The following is a 20,226-nucleotide window of genomic DNA, read 5'->3' on the forward strand; positions in this document are numbered from 1 at the left end:
ATCAGCACCGTCCTTGGTAAAGTTCAGAGAAATTTCCCAGGTTAGTCCCTGTCATACCCTCACATGCCATCCTGAGGAGCCTTCTGGAGTTCCCTGTGGGATGGGAATCCCCTCGCATCACCGGGCACTTCCTATTACGGGTTTCCTGATGTTGTTTGCTCTTTAAAATTATAGAACCAGGACTTCCCTGGTGGTCCAGTGGTTAAGACTCTGTGCTTCCACTGCTGGGGGCACAGGTTCGATCCCTGGTCAGGGAAGTTCCACAGGCCACGGGGTGTGGCCAAAAAAAAAAAAAATTATAGAACCAGGATTTCTGAACCAGGAGTCACTTTAGGGAAGTATCTACACTGTTCAGTAGAGTAGCCACTAGCTACATGTAGCAATTCAAGTTAATTAATAAATTAATTGCTAATAAACCAACTTAATTAGAATTAAATCAAACTCCAAAGTCACACAAGCCTCAATGCAGGTGCTCAGTAGCCACACGTGGCTTGTGGCCAAGGTGTTGGACAGCGAAGATAGAGAACATTTCCATCATCACAGGAAGTTATCAGGCAGCACTGGTCAATCTCATCACCCCCATTATAGTTGGAGTACTGGGACTGCAAATGATGTCATTATTTGTTAACTACTCCCAATTTGTTAGTTAACTACTCTTTGTTAACTACTATTGTACTCTATTTTTCCTCTTTGAATTTAATCCTAAGGACATCTAAGGACATAAGGCCCGAGGCTTTATGGCCAGTAAAAGGTACAGCCAGTGGTTGGACGCACACCTGCTTGATTCCAAAAGCCCATGCTTTGTATGTTAAATTGTTTCCGAAGGTAACTTCTCAGATTCTTGAGGTCAGTAAGCCCACATCCTTAGGGATACACTAAAAAACCAAAAAACAGTAACGAGTGTTGCACTGTATGATTGCAGTGGCCAATTAATAAAATGCAGCAAGTCAGTAGCATACCCTTTCCTGTGTCATTTTCATAACTCCTCACAACTAGACCAGTGCCCTGTGATAAGAAGGCAATATTTATACCGTTGTCCATTTTCATGTGTTTTATGTCAATACAGTGTGATCTCCTGGCTTGGCTGGTGAACATACCACCTCCCATGGCAGATCATTTCCTGGTTGGAAAGCCTGCCGGCCAGGAAGTCTTCCTTATGTGGAGGCAATACCTGTCTCCTTGGGGTTTCTCTGCTCTGTATCCCTTAAGGCCCTGAAGAACTGAAAAGGATCATTCTTCCACCTTTAAATGTCCTGGTAACATTATTTTATCCTGGTGGTTTTCTTTTTTAGGTAAATCATTCCACTTTTTTCACCTGATCCTCATTACATGATTTGAAGTGTTGGTCTTACCCTGGTTACTCGTATTCTAATACACGCTTGTTTGTCTCTGTTTGTATGTTGAGACTAATTGAGTACTAAATGCCTAAAGAACATAGCCAGCATAATGCTTATTCTGGCTGCTGCTGCTGAGGCAGCCTAAAATGACGTTGCCATCATCGACCACAGCATTTCGCTGCCCACTCACAGAGCTTTCTCTTGACCAAGACAACCTCTGTGCTCAGGCTGTTAGTTGTTTTGGAGTCAGATGTTGACCTTTACATATATTCTTATTAAATTCCATCTTCTTAGGTTGATCTCATCTTTCTGAGTCACAGAGATCCAGATTTTTTGTTTGTTTCCTGTATTTGTGCCAGATTCCGTTTTTGCTATTCCAGATATTCACTCTCCCCTCCTGTGCAACTTCATCCATCTATTTTGTGGCATGTCCACCTTTATCATGTCACTGCTAAGAGTGTGGACCAAGATCAGGGTCAAGGGAAGAGCTCTTCACCATCTCCCTCCATGCTGTGGTTTGGCTGTGAATGACTCTGGGGGTTATGGTTGTTGAACTAGTTATGAATCCATCTGATTGTCATTTTCACCCATGATGAAATTTTTCTGTTTGTTTTATGATGATACTTTTCTGTTTTTTTCTTTACTGGGATTCATTTGTGCATTCATAGATCCATCCAGTTAATATTTACTGAGCTCCTGCTGTGTACCAGGAGGGCTGTCTTGAAGGTAGAACTGTTAGGGTTTGTTAACAGAAAAGCTGTAGAATATGAGAGAAGGAGAGGCATCGAAGGCGACTCCAAGGTTTTGACCTGAACAGCTGGAAGAGTGTGGAGTTGTCATTTACCAAGCCAGTTCAGCTAAACCTGCTGGGAGCACATTTGAGGGTAAAACAGTAGTAGTTTGGGTTTTGAACTTGTGAAATCGTAAATGTCTATTTCACATCTACGTGGAGATGTAGAATAGGCAGTTGGATATGCGCATCTGGAGCTGGGAGGAGGTCCAGGCTGGAGCAGAAACACTGGGCACGATCAGGATCTGAAACCTTGAGACTAACGGGAGTGTAGGTGGAGACGAAGAGGTCGAGGCTTGAGCTCCGTTTGGATGTTGGTGCAGTGGGGACGAGCCTGCACAGGAGACTGAGGAAGAGTGGCCAGTGAGGAGGGAGGAGAACCAGGAAAGCACAGTGGCCCAGAAGCGAGGGTTTCAGGGATCAAGTGAATGAACCACTTTGTTAAGATGGTGCCGAGAGGTCATGTCATGTGAGGACTGAGACCTGTTCATTGGATTGGCTACATGAAGGTCATAGGTAACCTTGACAAAAGCTGCTGTGGTGCAGTGGTTTGGACAAAAGGTTGTCATGGGAGAGTCTGCCTGATTCCTGGCTGAGGTTCATGTCTTCTTTGTCAATCACATTTCACCAGTTGTCACAGTCAGGAACCTCAGCAAAGAAGAAAATGAGATTAGTTTTTCATAATTTTAGTTTTTTTCTGGATCCTATCTAATAATCTATCAGGGATTAAGTTGACTGTTGCAAACTCTATCTTCCTCCCCCTTTTGCAAAGAGCAATGTCGTCTGCCCCTCTCAAGGATCTCATTGCAACTCATCATCCCCTTGGCCAAGCCACGTGCAGAGCCCATCCTCTTTATGCTTTGGGGTGGGTTCCCCTGAGCCCAGTGATCTGAGCTCATTTCAAGGACTTAAGTGCAGTTGTGTGACCTCCCTGTCTGTTTTGGGCTTACAACTTCCTTCCTTTCCATTTCCTCCTAAGGCTCTACCTTGATCCAGTAGGTAGATTTCCTTTTCCCTTTGGATTGCCATCATCCTAATCCAGAGGGCAGTTTTAAGATGCTTAGGGAGGCATTATTATATCTGTGGTTCTCAACCCTGGCTGCACATCACATTTACCTTTGGAGAGTGTTGGTTTTTTCTTTTTAAAGAAAATCATACTTTGAGTTTCTTACAACTCTAAGAGAATTATTTTCTTATCATCATGGTAAAATTGTGATGTGTTTTCCTAATGGGTTTTAGAATTGTAAGATATTTTGATGAGCTGTCGCCTTCTCTTGTGGTATATTATGAAACCTAATCAGATTTTCCCCCCTTCCTTTTCTAAAATTTCCTGTATTGTACGGAGCATGCCAGAGGAGTCCTCAAAGAGATATAGTAGCCTACAGCAGTGGTTCTTAGACTTGAACCCGCACCAAAATCATCTGGAGGGCTTGTTAAAACACAGGATACCAAACTCCACACCTAAAATTTCTGATTGGGTAGGTCTGAATTTGCATATCAAACAAGCTCCAGGAGATACTGATGCTGCCGATACTTTAAGAGCTAGATCTCCAGGCTCTAGTGGACAAATATCCTTAAGGTTGTACACACAGAGAGCTTTCCTGAACTGGCAGAACCAGGATGATAACCATGGCCAAGCGCAGAGAGAGGGCTGGCACTTGACTTGGTTGGGCCTCTCTGAGACGTTGGTAACCCTGAGCCCTGCAGAAGTGGAAACTCTTCAGGTGCAGTAGGCCTTAGGAGGTCCTCACTCTGAGGTGACGTTTTGGTTGCAGCCATATACTTTGATTCTCTTTGCCTTCCTGAAAAAGGTTACATGTAGCCTTGTCTTTGGCCTGTCAAAGTTGGCTTGGAAAACACTACTCTTACACGGTTTAGAAGAGCAAATGTAAACCCCCTTTATCAATAGTACCTACACAATATCAGTACTCCAGAGAAAATTAAATGACAACTGGATTGAACAGAGGGTGTCTGTCACAGCTCTGTTGGGCAAGCCCTTTGTTATACTTGAACATAGACGGGAGGATTCCAGAGGAAAAAATACTGATCGTGGGGGATTTCCTTAAATTATTTTACATTAACCATACGAACAGAATTCCTCTAAGTCATCCAGAATCTCCAAAGTACTCATCAAAGATTCTTTGGTTCCCTACCCCCTGCTCCCCAGAGAGGTAGGAAAATTGTGCCCCCTGTCTTTTATCTCCCTTCCTCTTTCAAGAAATCTCCCTCCAGGACCCACCACCCTTTAGAATGATCCACAGATTCTAAGCATTGATCACTAAGGGAATATTTACAGGGTTTTTGTTTTTATTTGTGTTTGATTTATTTATAATTTGTCATAAATTTCTTTAACTCATAGGCTGCACTGCTTTTCTTTTGTTCTTGACCGTGAAGAATGTCAAGATTCTTTGGGAATATAAAAGAAGATTTTTTTTTTTAACGTGTTAATTTTTAGAATTTAAATTGAAACCCACATTCCAAAGCTTCTTGATGACAGATGCTGGGTAAAATTGTGAGCAGAATTTGTAGGGACCAACACCCCTGGTGTCCACCAGATTCCATTTTCAGATTCCTAGATGGTTGGCCGTAATTGTTCCTTAACTTGCTCCTGAGCAGCTGAAATGTTGCTAAACTGTGAATGTTGCTTGTTTTTCTAGCCACTTAAGACCCTCTCAAGACAAGTTCCCTATAGACAAGTACAGAATAATTTCTGTCAGATTATCTTTTCCTTTCATGTTCTCTGTTGCAGAAATGTGTGGCAGGAGGGCTCGTTGTAATCTGGTGTGATTACAAGCCATCTGCTGTTCTTCTGAGAAGCAGCGTGTGGCCAGAGTAAAACAGCGGAAAAGAATTAGGAGGCATTTATTAGCTCTTAGGAGAAACAAGGGGAAACCTGCGCCCGACCTATTTGTCAACCTTAATGGAACTGACAGTTCAGAGTTCATTGAAAATTCTCTGGAATTTGAAACAAATTCTACCTTTGGAGAGAAACAAAACAAAACGACCCATATTTCTTTCTTAAGCCCTTCGGATGTGCTGAAGTTTTGTACCTGAATTCTCTCATGTAATCCTCAAAACGACTCCGTGAAGCATCTTGCATTATTGTCCCATTTTGCACTGCGGGGACTTACCCAGGGCCTGAGGGTCTGAGGCGCAGGGAGGGGGCTGCGCCAGGTCTGTCCTGCCCCCTCGTCATCCCCACTCCTCGCTGCTCACATGCTCTGGATGTGCCACAGGCCAGTCTCCTAGGGATAGTGGCCTGGGGGTTACATTTAAAAGGATAATTTTTGGAAAAATCACTGGGGTTAGTATCTAAAGAAATGAAGGCCGTTCTTATCTTTCAAAGGGAGTGACTGAGAGTCTGTTCCTAACTACACTCTTCATGCAGTGATGGGTTGTAGAGGCTGTGGTTTGGCCTCGAATACGACTTAAAGGTTCCAGGGGGCATGTGGGAAACTTAAGCGTCGCTTCGTAATACCGCTTTGTTGGCCTTCGCTTCATTCCCAGCAGCACTTTGCTTCCCTTCTCAGATCCTATCCATAGCTTATGTGAAGCACTGTGTGAGCATTTTAGGCAAAAAAAAAACAAACCCAGAACTCTTTCTGAGCAGGAGACCAGAGACAGCTTACTGAAGGACACCAGCCCTTGTGACTCTATTTGTTTCTCCTTTTAGAAGTTGTCATCACACTCAGTAACTCTGCTTGTCTGACATCTTTTTCTCTCATTCCTTTGCTCCCTGCCCGTGTAGAACCTTTTCCCAACCATAGCAATAAATCTGTTAAGAAAAACAAACAAATGACTGAAAAGGTGTACATCCCTGACCTGTAGTCAAATGTCCCAGAGCAGAAACCAAACAGAGAGAAACTCCCTCCCCTCCTGATTCCTTTCCACTTGAGAAAAGTCACACCCTTTCCTGCTTCCCTTTCAACCAGAAAAACTTGACCTCAAAGCACTAGCCATCCATTTGCAACCAAGGAAGCCCTATGTAGGTTCCTTCTAATGGGTCTGGATTCATATAGTCAGCCAGGGTTTGATTGCAAGATCGGACGCTAACCATCTAGCGTGCAGCAGTGGCCACCTCTGCCCGTTTTCCTGGGTGATAGTGTTCTGTGCATGTATGAGGCAACCTTAGTTGTAAACCATGAGCTTGATTCTGTTCTGAGGACAAGGTGCAGGTGAGAGGGTGGTAATCCCTCCTAGAGAGAGAACAGGGCTGACACTTAAGTAATTTTCATCACTGATGTATTATTTTCATTTATTGAACAAACACTCTTCCCGGCCATCTCTGTGCCAGGCCCAGTACTAGGCATTGATAAGCCAAAGGTAACGGAAAACAGCCCCTTCTCGCAAGCAGCCCTCGGGAGCCAGGAAGCATGCAGTCCTGTGCGGACAGCCTATAAGGGAGTCCCACAACAGGAGCGTAAATAAAATGCTGTGGCGGCAGAGAAGAGCGCAGTCTCGCCTGCATCTGGTCAGAGAGTGCTCTGGGGGGAAGAGCTCGTTGGTTGCTAAGATTTTTCCCTCAGCCAACTCCACTGAGCTTCTCCATTTCCTGTGGTTTATACCGTGATTTCTAGCCATGAGACTGGTATTTTCTGTCATTGGTTGCCAAGACTAAATCCTGCCCACAGAGGTCAGCCCAGCAGGACATGTGCTCTCCTGTTGTCTATTCCAAAACGACGGTGGACTTGCCTGCTGTGCTTGCAGGGCCCATTGTGAACCAATGGAGGATGGTACCAGGTGCCAGACTCAGGGTGGCTCTTTCAGAAGCTTTACAGGAGGGCAGACGTGACATTGGCCAATGGAGTCCAGGCAAATGGTTGCAAATCAAAACCCTAAGAGATGGGATCTTAGAGCATAAGGCACCTTGAAGGAGACCTAGTTGTGTCATTTTACAAAGAGGGAGACTGACACCCAGAGAGGGGAGGTGGGAAACCCCTCCTAAACTGGGGTGTCACCGGAAGAGATCACGGCCTTGGACTCCCTTTGCTAGGCCATTCTCCTGTTGGTCAGCAGAAGGCTTTCTCCAGGCCCTCTCTGTGTACTGTGCTCTCGACTTCAGGCTGTGTCCCGTTCTGTGACTAAGAATATAGAGTGTTCCTCCTACCTGTTCTGACGAGTATTGCCAGGTTGGCAGGCACCACTCCAAACAAAACCCAGCCATGATCACCAGGGATCTTTGATGAGAGAGAGGGAGAGCTCTTGAGCTTCTCAGTGTCTCCAGAATGGTGAGTGGTAGTTGTTTCTGCCTCTCCGGGGCACAATAAATACAGTAATGCACTGAGAGGGCTTGATGCAGGGCCTGGCACACAGTAAGTGCTCAGCAAATCTTAACTGTTGTGATCGCCAACTTATTTCCCCTTTGGAAGTTTTTGCAATTAGATGAAGGGTGTCGTGTATTCCAATAGTACAACTAACTGTTTATTCTCCTGTCCCCTGACCCAACTGTCTGCGTGTTTATGGCATATGCCATCCTGAAGGTATGCTGGTTTCTTTTCTCGAATGTAAACTCCAAGCTTGGATTTCTTGGGCAAGTATTTTAAGGAAGAACAGGGGTGAAATTGACAAACTATTTGCGTTGACTTTTCTTCAGCCTGAGCTCCCTGGATGGGGCTGTTCATGTCAGGAGACCTCTTTTCCTGCCCTGCCACCCGACCCCACCTTTGGCGTGACGTGTCACCCTTCTCCTCCTTCTTTCTCCCCACAGCCCTCTCGCCCCACTCTCTCTGCAGTGGGGCTTTCACCTCCATGCTGCACTCTTCTCCAGCAGCGTACCTACCCCAGTGGCAGCTTTAGGATCTGAGCCCTCAGGGCCTCGCTTCAGCCCAGGGAAGGGAGCTGCGGGACCCCGTTCAGAATCCTTGGTTCCATCACCAGGCACCGATGGGGTGGGCCCGCGCAGCTGCCATCACTCACCTTAGAGGGGACAGGAGGCCAGTTCCCAAGTAGAGTGGAGGGGGTTCCAGGCCAGGCAGCCTTAAACGTGCCTCCACGTGGGGTCAGGAAATGAGTCCCGAGGGGCCTTCCACAGGGGGGGATATCTCTTCCAAGTAGTGCACACAAGTCGGCTTTGAGGGGTAAAAGATTAGGATTTGATTCCTGGGTTTGTCCTTCACTGCCTGCGTAATCTTGGACTTGGCCTTTACCGTCTCTGACTCCATTTCCTTACCTATAAAATGCGAGTAATAGTCATGCTCCTTCACAGCTTAGTGACGAGGATTAAATTGAATACTGTCAGTATTTTAAACTGTGCTCTTTCTTGCAAAATCATGGGACTTTTAAATTTTGTGCTATAACCTATATGCGGTTCGTTTGGGTATGAAAATATTTAGTATTTTGCTAGAGGCTTTGAGTCAAGTTGATGCTCCAGGAGGATAATTGCCATGTTTTTTCATGAAGATATTCAGGAGAAATGTCTTTCTAGATTGAGTATCAGGATTGATTGAATTATCCTCAGCACCGATTTGTTCTCATCTGACGGCCTCTGGCCTCTTGTTTTTCACGTTGGTAACTAGCAAACTGAGAGCAGACTGTTGCAGAGACTTAGGACATGGGGGGGCTTTTGTGCAAACCTATGAGACCTAGCACTGGCTTCATTTTATCTTTTTACCCTTGTTTTTCTTACTTATTCCCCCATTTTAAATCTTTGCCTTGTTAATCCAGGCTGCCTTAAATCTTTAATAATAGGTGGGTGTACAATGCCAGTGACAATGCGACAGACCCATATGGGGGAAACTGCCTGTGGGCAGCCCCGGGGCATGGGGGAAACTGCCCGTGGGCCCTGGGGTCACCCTTGCCCCTCCCCCTCTGCACCCAACCACATGCTCTTGACTCTGTCTTCTGAGTATCCCTCAAATCTGCTCCTTCCCCCCACCTCAGGATCACCTTCTACTACCTCGTTTGGGCTCTTGTGGTGGCTTTAAACCTGGATGCCTGGCTCAGGTCATTCCACCCTCCAGCCTGCAGTCTTCTTGGCCCCTCAGCCCGTCCGGGGCTCCTCTGTGCTCTGAGCCCTCCTGCCCTGTTTCCATGTCGTCAGACTCCACCATCCTCAGAGCATATACCGAGCTCCTTCCTTGGGCCTCTCTCTCGACCACTTGTCACCCTGTTCCTCAGGACTCAGCTGCAACATCACACCCTCCTCCCTGGCCTCCCTCAGGGGGAGTTGACACTCAGCTCCCTTGGGTGTGCACTGTAGTCACACTGCCTGCAGTGCTCTGATACACCCCCCCCCCCCGCACCAGCTCTGCCCCAGGGCTCCTGTGAAACTCAGTGGGGAATGAATAAATGAATGAACGAACGAATGAGAGAATGCGGAGAACCTTCCACATAACTCAGAGTTTTGAACCTGCATCTGAGAGAGCTACACGTATGAGAAATAGTAGCAGTTTCACCTTTATTTTACACTTAATGTACAATTAGAGGACAAGATCTCCCACCCCTGAAGACTTGGTAACAGTTAAGTTTCGACTTTGGAATTCTTAGGAAAGAAATAGGAAAAATCACCAACATGCTTGGTTGGCAGTGAGTTTGGGGTGAGGTAATCCTAGGATCCTTGAATTCCCTTTTTCCAAAATATGGAAAATGAGTGGTTGTCACTGGTGATGGCATAGTTGTCGCCGCTCCAGAATAAGGAGGGAGAAAGTTGTTCTATGACACATCAGTGTCCTGGGCTCAGTCAGAGTGACCTTGTCCCCAGAGTGGTGTCAGAGCCCCCAGTTTGCAGATAAGGCTGTGATTGCCCCCCCCACTTCCTTCCTTCCTTCCTTCCTTCCCTCCTTCCTTCCTTCCTTCCTTCCTCCCTCCCTCCCTCCCTCCCTCCCTCCCTCCCTCCCTCCGTCCCTCCCTTCGTCCCCTCCCTTCCTTCCACTAAATATTAAGCATTTACTGTGAGCTGGCACTGTGCTGATCCCTGGGATGCAGAGGGACTGAGGTGTGGACCCTGTCTCCACTGAGGAGCTGACAGTCTGGCAAGGGAGGCCCCTACATGGACCAGCCACTGAATGCAGAAATAAGCACGGGAAGCATTGCTGATCCGGAGGAGGGAGTGGCAAACTGTTCAGAAAAGCTCCATGGGGATGGCCGCACTCCTGCGAGGGTTTGAGGATGTGTGAGAGCCCACTGAGCACGGGAGCATCGAGGTGCTCTGGAAGCAAAGGGCAGAGAGCATGTGCCCAGGAGCAGTGGGAGACAGTGGGAAGTGGGCCTCATCAGAGCCTTGGAGCCTCGGCATCCCCTCTGCGGCAGGCGTGGCTCTGGTGGAGGCTGGGGAGTTCATCCAGGACTCCGAGAAGTGGCCCTGATGTTCCAAGTGGGAGATGACGTGAGCTGGAGAGCCAGAGAGGAGGGGTGTGTTTAGCTCTTGAAGAAGCCAAATCTACCAGGCGTGGTGACTGAGGGTGAGGGAAGGGAGGAGTTAGGGGTGACTCCCAGGTTTTTGGCCGAAACCTCTGGGTGGAGGGGGAGGAAGCCGGACTGGCCCCCAGCCGGTTGGTTCCCAGCCCAAGCGTGGGATGCAGAGCTTCCTCTCGTAGCTGCTGGGCTGTGAGGGAGGTAACGCGGCCTGTGTAGCATGAGCAGCTCTGGCCTGAGAGCCCAGTGATGCTGACTGTGCTGCTCTGCCTGGAAGAGTAGAGAAGAAATGGCCCCTAATTAAGGGGCAGGAGGGGCGGGGGCTGTGCTGCCAGCAGCAGTCAGGGGTGGTGTTCTTTTTCTTTCTTTTTTTTTTTTTTTTTTTTACTTCTGTTTACTCATGGGAGAAAAGAAGCAAAGCTTTGAGAGCAGGGAACTTCAGAAAGGCAAAATATCTCTTATTACTGTGGGAGCTGGAGAGAGCTCTTGCTGGAAAACTCAGAAGGCTGGCTGCAGAGGGAGAGCCCCACTGGGGAGTGGGGAGTCTGGCAGGAAGCCCGGGAAGGTTTGAGCACCAGAGTGAGATTCAATGATTTATTTAAAAAAAAAAAAAAGACATTTTAATCAGTCTTCTTATAATCAAACAGACTAGTTTCTTTGTGATCAGAGCTAAAATGATGAAAAAATACCAAATTGGACCTTATCATTCAATTTTTTAGGATACTATTACATAGTATCAGTTCAGGTTGTTCAAACGTCACTATTTTTTTTTAATTTAAAAAATCATCTTTGCTAATGACAAAGGGGTAGCAGAGAACTTGGTTTGACTGAACAGTCAGGGTGGAACACCCACAGGAAACCCAGTAGAATGTGTATGAGGCATGTCTCACCTCTTTGGAGGGACTCTTGTTCTAGGATCCCTGGAGCCTCAACAGGCCTGTGAGAGAATTCAGAGGGTCAGTGAACTTGGATGGGAAAAAAGTTGCATCTTTACTTTGACCAAGTTCTAATAAATTTTGTTTTTATTATGAATGAAATATTCAGAACACAATAGTATTAGCAATGTTTGTTACCATTAGAAATCACAGCTCTTTTTATATTGCATTATAATTGTGGCAGACATCTGAAAATGTCATTTATGCTTATCACTACTTTGGATTTATAGTAGTTTTTAGATCCACTACTGTGTGACAAGATCCAATGCCTTATTGAACAAGTACATCCATTACTATATTACAATATTTTTTTAATATGGGTAACTGTACTTCAGTATAATTGGCTTTCTTTTTACTCCTATGCATTGTGTCTCCATGCATTTAAAAACATTATTATGCACAGGTTTCATCAGCTTCACAACAAAGAGATCCATGGCACATGAAAGGTTAATAATCCCTGGCTAAGATCCTGTAGTTGTGACATGAGACCTCCACCTGGTGGCAGCATACTCCTTAAAGGTTAAATCGATAATCAACATGGAAGAAACTTTTAAAATAACAGTGTATTTGAATATGGTTTTCAAACATTTTTGACCACAACCCACAGTGAGAAATAGGCTTTATATCATAACTCAGTACACTCATACCTAAGTTTCACAAAACAAGACTTAACTTTACCGTGTGACACATTGATTTTTTTTTTTATCCCATTTCTCTTTCATTAAAATAAAATGCTGGTTGCAGCTCACTAAACTGTAGTTCTGTGGGTGACATTGCACTGTTGGACATTGTAGGAGACCCTTTTTCATTATACTTTATGATTTATTACCCAGGGAAGTTCACTTTGTTCTCCCCCAAAATACCCACACATTTTCAAGGACATAATACTTACATTTTAAATATATGTCAACAAATATGAGTATATTTTTACACAGTACTTAAAAAATCATTTATTATTGATATGTAACATATATACAGGGAAACGAACTGATCTTAATTGTATAACAAGACATAGAACATTCCCCAGTCAATTTCTCCCTGAGCAATCACTGTGCTGATTTCTTTGACCATAGATTTAATTTTGCTTTTCTAGAACTTTATATAAATGGAATCATGCAGTATGTATTTTAGCCTGGCTTTGCTCAGTGCAATGATATTGATATTAGTCCGTGTTGAGCGGATCAGTAGTTTGGTGAGGAGGGTTCCATTGCATGAATATACCACAATTTGTTTGTTCTCCTGGTGAGAGACTTTCGGGTTGTCTTCCATTTCGATTCTTGCAAATAAAACATCCACACACATTTGTGTACATTTCTTTGTGTGCACATATGTTTCATCTCTCGCGGGTAAATACCTGAGGTGGAATTGCTGGCTCAGATGGTAAAATAAATATGTGTTTAACTGTAGGAAACTGACAAACATTTGCCAGGGTGGTTGAACCATTTTCCATTGCCACGAGCAGTGTGTGAGTTTGGGTCACTCCCCATCCTTACCAACATTTGGTGTGCATCAGTCTTTTTCACTGCAGTCATTGTGGTAGGTGTGTAGTTGTATCTCTTGGCAGTGTTAATTTGTATTTGCTTGATAAGCGATGATGTTGTACACTTTTTTTCATGTGCCTATTCACCAGTTGTTTTTCTTAATTGTGAAGTGTCTGTTCAAGCTTGTGTTTTGTTTTCTTAACGTCAATTTGTAGAAGCATTTTTTACATATTTTGGACACCAGTCCTTTTGTCTGACACGTGCATTTATGAATATTTTCTCCCAGTCTATGGCATTTAAAATATCCATTTTATTAATGGTGTCTTTTGATGAGCAGAAGTTTTAAATTTTGATCAAGTCCAGCGTGCTGATATTTTCTTTTATAATTAGTGCTTTCTGGATCCTGTCTAAGAAATCTTTTTCTACCCCAAGTTTGGGAAGATAGATTTGATTTTTTACATTTAGTTCTGTGATTCATCTCAAATCAGTTTCTGTGTATGGTGTGAGGTAGGTGTCGAGTTTCATTTTGTTTCCATATTATATCTGGTATTCTCACACCGTTTGTTGAAAAAAAATTTTTTTTCACCACTGAATTATAGCACAGAATTTAAAAAAAAAAATTGTTTAGCCAAAGAGGTACAAAAATGACTTTCCCTGCTGGCCATAAAGCAACCCACGGTGCTTTTCTAAGTTAGTTCATCCACAGTTATCTTGAGATTCTCAGATTACTTTACTCATACGGTATAAGGGTTTATGAAGCTACACGTTTTTACAAGGTCTGTAGCCATGCTGCAGAGCTTCTAGCTACATGTGGCTGTTTAAATTAGCTTGAAATTAAATAAAATTAAAAGTTCAGCTTCTCAGTCACAATAGCCACATTTCAAGTGCACAGTAACCACATAAGGCTATTGGCTTCCCTATTGAACAGTGCAGATAGAGAAGATTTCCATTTTTTCCAAAATGCTAGACAGCACTAGCCTATCAAATAAGAAAGGAGACAGGCTTTGTAGCATATTTTAATAAAACTCATGTAGTTTTCATAACTGTCATTCAGCATCTGCCTTCTGCTCTTTGGTTCTTTTTCGTTTGTCCGTGCTTCTAGTTCTAGTCCAAGATGTACGGTTCCAGCCAATCCTTTTGTCTGTCTAAAAATGCAGTAACTTCTGTCTGTTCTCGCCTATCTGGAAGAAAGAATTCCCCTGGCCGTCCACGGACTCATTCTTTTCTGGAGCCTACCTCGTACTGACCTATTTAACTTTTCTCAGTGTTTAATAGCCTTCCAACTGCTGCCAGATTTCTGGGCATCCTCCTTGAAGGTGCGGCCCAGAGATAGATATTTTGTCTTTCCTATCCTGATTGAAATTAAATCTCTCCCTAGCATTTCTAGCATAACTTATAAACTTGCAAAAAGCATCGGGTTATGAGTTTTACCCCGCCCCATATTAACGTTTCTGTCCAGTAGTGAACTTTGTTGCCGTTTCATCATGAGCAACCACATAGGAATTTGTGAGATTTTCTCTCATTGTTTGCTGGGCGTAAGCTAACTCTGCCATTAATGTCTTTCAGTGTGGGAATTTTGCTGTCCTGGTGGATCTTCATATATCTCCGCGAGGTTCAAACAAAGATACCAGCTGGTTTTCTGAACAGAAGAAAGAGGTACCAGAAAACTTTTCACTATTTTTTAAAATTGAAGTATAGTTGATTTACGGTGTTTCAGTTGTACAGCAAAGTGATTCAGTTATACATACAAACACACACACACACACGTATTCTTTTTCAGATTCTTTTCCGTTATAGGTTATTACGTGATATTTTTTAAATAAATTCATTCAGGAGTTGTTTATTTCATTAGTAGTGGAATTAGTTCTTTTTTTTTTTTCTTTTTGGCTGCATTGGGTCTTTGTTGCTGTGTGCAGGCTTTCTCTAGTTGCGGAAAGCGGGGGCTACTCTTCGTTGCGGTGCATGGGCTTCTCATTGCAGTGGCTTCTCTTGTTGCAGAGCACAGGCTCTAGGAGCATGGGCTTCAGTAGTTGTGGCACTCGGGCTTCAGTAGTTGCAGCACGCGGGCTCTAAAGCGCAGGCTCAGTAGTTGTGGTGCACGGGCTTGGCTGCTCCGCGGCATGTGGGATCTTCTTGGACCAGGGATCGAACCCATGTCCCCTGCTTGGCAGGCGGAGTCTTAACCACTGCTCCACCAGGGAAGTCCTATTACATGATACTGAATATAGTTCCCTGTGCTCTCCTTAAAACTTTTCACTATTTTAAATGCAAGGAGCTTTTAAAAGAATATTAGCTCTTCTTCCAGCTTTCATTTTCATTAGTGGACAATAAATCTTGAGTGCTATTTAATCCTTGAAAAACAGTTGTGTTCCCCACAACAGACATACACCTGCTTTTTTGTTGTTGCTGTTTCTTTGGAAACTGACACATCTATTTCCTTTGCTATTCTAGTATTTAAACCAGAAATTTCCTACCTCTTTGTTTGGGGGAAAGGGTTCTTTGTATTAAAAAAAGAAGAGGTTGGGGCTTCCCTGGTGGTGCAGTGGTTGAGAGTCTGCCTGCCGATGCAGGGGACACGGGTTCGTGCCCCGGTCCAGGAAGATCCCACATGCCGCAGAGCGGCTGGGCCCGTAAGCCATGGCCACTGAGCCTGCGCGTCCGGAGCCTGTGCTCCGCAGCGGGAGAGGCCACAACAGTGAGAGGCCCGCGTACCGCAAAAGAAAAATAATAATAAAAAAAAAAAGAAGTTAAAGTGACTTTTCCAGGTAAGCAGGGACTGTAATCCTGACTGGCCGTAAAGGATGGACTGAGCACCTGGAGCAGGTGTGGTGTTGACACAAAGCTGGTCTTTCTCACTGGTCTGAAATCCTCTTCTGCACCCTGTGATCCTTTGACAAAGTGTAGAGATGGTTCATCACGGCCCTCTTCTCGCCGTGGCCAGTCACTAAGCTGATGCTCAGTCAGTAAAGGAAGTGGTCATGTGACAGGGTGGTGATGTTGGAACTCCTGGGGCCCCAGCCTCCTCCTCTGCAGATGAAGGGGTTCTCCCAGACCCTGGCTGAGTCACTCCCAGCTCTCAGTTTCCGAGGTCCCACCCAAGTGCCGCTGTGGCAGAGGGTGGTGAGAAGGTGCCTCTAGCTCTCATCACATGCTTGGCTCCCTTCTCCAGATCCCTGCTTACAGGAGAGCAGGACAGCGAGCCTGTGGCTTTCACATAACTTTCCAAATGTTAGAGCCCTTGGTGTCTTCCATGATATTTGTTGGTCACAATAGCTTTTTAGAGCTAGAAATAAAAATACATTTTATTAAAAGGTAGTATATGGAGAAGAAACTAGTGATAGTGGTACTTTTTTATACCACTTTTTTACGCCTTTACTGTGATAACTGTTTTCAGTCAGCTTTTGGAGATAACTAGAAAAGAAAACTCCCAAAAGAAAATTTATAAGTGATACATTTTCGGTCAGGAGATAATAGTATCATCAGGACTCTGTTGTCCTCATTTTGCGAAGGATACCCAATGGCCTGAAGCTGGAGCGAGAAGGCGCAAGATTCTATATGATGGGATCTTCGTTCAGGTAAATAGCCGTGAACCCTACTCTTCAGGCCTTAACGTTTGACGGGCCAGCATCTCCTTCTACAACTCACCTTCATGTCATTCCAAGATTTGGCTTCTCAACACCTGTCCCTATGATTCAAAACAGTTAATTCGTTTCCCCAAAGTGACTAATATGCACCCCAGGGGACCCCACCCAAAAAGTTTGACTTACATAAACAGCATCCTAGAATCCACCATTCCATTTTCCTCTATTCTCTCCCAGCTCTGCCACCGCGGCCTTAGACACTTTTTGTTGATATTTAGTCAATTTTGCCAAGATTCAGTTGATTTGGAAGGCTTTACAATAAATCTGTGGGTATGTGACTCACTTCCTAGCCAAAGCATAAGGCTAGAATTTTCCAGGGTGCCACAAGCAACTGTGCTGCTCCACCTCGTACCTATGTCCGGGCAGCAGGGCGTGACTTAGCAAGATGCTCAGAGCACGATTAGACCTGCAGAGCTCCGATGCAGTGCCAGCAAGCTGAGTTTTCCTCTCAAAGCAAAGTAGATAGTTTGTGGCTTTTACTGAAGTTGTTCCTTCGAAGTGTGTTCACTGACATTAAAATCGCTCTGGGATAATTTGTGTGTGTGTGTGTGTGTGTGTGTGTGTGTGTGTGTGAGAAAGGAGAAAAGCTAGTTGAGGATATGACTTTAGCCTATGTTCAGTGTCCCAATGCTTTCATCTTTTCTTAATCATTAGATTATCTCAAGACTGGGATTTCATGAGCTATCAGTTTGATTGCATTTTAACAGTCGCTTTGCATAGTGAAAGTCTTAAGAATATCCAGTTCCTTTTCAGGAAAAGGAACTAATTACATGTATTAAACATGTGTTTATTTTGAGTCCAGCATGAGTAGTCTTTGTACCCAAACAGTTGAACTCAAACTGTTCCGTTTGTAAACCTGGGGAAGCACACATGAACCCCTGTTAGCCTGGAGATGTTGGGCGCATCTCTCTCTTGCTCCTTGACTGGGACCTGGTCTTCTTGCCCCCCCTCCAGTTTAGCTGGGAATTTGTCTTTTCTTGCCTTGCTCTGGTTCTGAAGAGAACACTTCGCCAAGTGCAGTGTGGTCACTTACTAGGGTATCTCAACCACAGCACACAATATCTACCTTCCATTTGTCAAACCTTTCTCATGGAAGGAAAGCCCTGTAACTCTAGGGAGAGAGTTTGTGTGTATGGGCCTTGGCTTTATTTTTGTCATACTATTTTTAGTTCTGGCCTTATAGGGCATTTATGGCCAAATTTTAACAATCCTTGTTTCCATGTATGTCTTTCACATATTTTCTAGCTCAGTCATCGTTGAACCCTGCATGTGAAGCAAAATTCTTTAATTGTTAAAACAACAGTATGAGACAAGGCTGCCTTTCTGTTGCGTGAACAATGCCAAAACCCTAACTGTAAACGAATACGGCTGTATTCCACAAGGCACTGCATCTCTGGGCTGCAAAATGAGAGCAGGAGAGAGGAGACCAGTGTTTGTATTTTATCAAGAAACTCATGTTTGTCAATTAAGTCAAGGGTTCTCTGTACTGTTTGAGGAGTACACGTATCTGCAACAAAAGAAAAGTTTGGCTCTCGTTGCCCTTTGAAGCAGCTTACAACTCTGTCCTCATTTTAATTTATGAAGATTCTAAGAGATCAACCTGAGATGGCATTGCCAGAAACCAGTGAAACAGGTTTGAGGTGACCTGGAAACTCTGAGCCTTCTGCAGAGTCCTTGGGAACTGAACCAGAATTACCCATCCTTACGCATCAGTTCTTAATCTCAGTTAAGACATTTAGATTTGTGGGCAATTTTTTCCTTTCCCTACATCAAGTAACATTCTTCTGGTAGTGTAGCTGGAATGGGCAGTGTCATCCCATTGTGTGGTTGGACTTTTAAAGTTTTGTTTTTCTTTTTATCAATAACACCGATACATAAAATGTTAGCTCCAGAAATTTGCTAGTCATATGGGATGCCCTGTGTTTCTGTTGCCTAATAAATATTAGTCTACTTTTGAGCAATATAAGAAGTTAAATTATTTTTACCATGAATAGGTGAACAAAGTACAGTTTTTACAAAAGCATATACAGTATCATCAACAAGTATGAGAAGAAAATCAGACTCCTGATTTCCAGTTCGCTATTCAACCCACCACTCGGTGCTATTCCTTTTTAGTAGATTTGTAAATCCCAGAAACTAATGAATTATGGTGGTTAGGTATTAAAAGTTTTTTGAACCAAGTTTGAAAAGTGGGAAATTTTTGTATAAAAATCACTGTCTCTAGTTTCTCTTAAACAAATTGGAAGATCTGGTATCACTGTGCCTTGTGTCCCCATATGAAAGCACGGGGGGCTGCCCCCTGTTGACTGCTTAGGGGTCAGGGTTCCCTCTGACTGTGCCTTGGCTCCCAGCTTCTCCCGGTCCACAGTCCCCACCCAGTGGGCCTGGCTCTGGGGCTACCATCTCCAGCCAGAGTTGGCTCTGTTTGACTTCTCTCTTCTGTTTGTCACAATCCCACGGGTTGATATTTATACGAAAACAGTCTTTACCTCTCTGATTTTGTCACCTGATCGCCCTGATTTTTACATTGAAGTGTTTTTATCTTCCTTTTAGAAATGTGAAACTGAGGCAGAGAGAAATGAAGTGTATTTCTTATATCACAGAGTAAGCCAACATCATGGTTTCAAGCAAAGCTCAGTGGCAAATTTAAATCTGCAGCATTATCCATGAGCACATATATGATTCCTTTATTCATTCATAGCTAATTTAAAGAGCAAACAAAATGAAATGTTCGATTTTGGTGTTTAAATATGCATGATACTGATTTTTTTTGCATTGCATTAAATTAAGTTATATCTAATTTTCTGATTTACTTTAGGAAGTCTGTTTACTGTTAAAAGAAACCATTGATTCAAGAGTGAAGGAATACTTAGGAGTTCGTAAACAGCACAGGCCGTCAAATACAGAATTCACAAGATCCAATCCCTTGTCCTTAAAAGGTAGGAATGGAGTACTTTGATTTTGGATAAAATTTCTGCTTTGTAGAGATGGCAGTTATGTTTGACTCTGACTGTCACGTTAGTACAGTGATACATTTTTAAAAAATATGTTCTATTGAAGATGCATTCATTAGGTAAAGCAAATTAACCAGAAAGCCCTGAAGGGCTTTTAATGGTAGGCAAAGTACATAAAAATAGAAAATAAACATTCCTAAGTAAGCTATAAATTCTTTAAAGGATTTTTTTTTTTTTGAGAAGTCTTACAGCTGGGTTTACGTTAACGCTGACTTGATTTGGGGCTTTATGCTTTTCTAAGTGCTTTCATTTATGTCACCCTATTTCAGAAGTTCTCACCTGGGGGTGCTTTTGCCCCAGGGGACATTTGGAAATGTCTGTGACAGTCTGGGTTGTCATAGCCATGGAGGGGAGCTACTGGCATCTGGTGGGTAGAGGCCAGGGACGCCACTAAATATCCTACAGTGGCCAGGGCAGCTCCCCACAGCAAGACACTATCCCCCAAAATGTCAAGGGCACTGAGGTTGAAATATCCCACCCTGTTATCCTAATAACACTTGGAGAATGGTCATATCCTTGAGTTATGGGTGAAGAAGCTGAGGTTGCGAGATTAAGGGGGTTGCCCAAATAAAAGATCATCTTCTCGAGGACAAAGATTATGTCGTGTATCTGGCATCTTCCCTTCTCCTCTCCCTGCCCCCAGCACTTAGCTCAGTGCCTGATGCACAGATTCATA

At 44.0% G+C, this 20,226-nt stretch overlaps 1 protein-coding gene across 1 annotated transcript in view; it reads left to right on the forward strand.

Annotated features, from left to right (window-relative positions):
- SLX4IP (SLX4 interacting protein) overlaps positions 1-20,226 on the forward strand; it is a 181,650-nt gene that overhangs the window by 102,219 nt on the left and 59,205 nt on the right. The window contains 2 exon segments of the mRNA XM_079946416.1: positions 14,462-14,551; positions 19,355-19,475. Coding sequence (XP_079802542.1) covers positions 14,462-14,551; positions 19,355-19,475 — 211 coding nt within the window.

This window comes from Stenella coeruleoalba (assembly GCF_951394435.1).
Source record: "Stenella coeruleoalba genome assembly, chromosome: 15".
Lineage (NCBI taxonomy): Eukaryota > Metazoa > Chordata > Mammalia > Artiodactyla > Delphinidae > Stenella > Stenella coeruleoalba.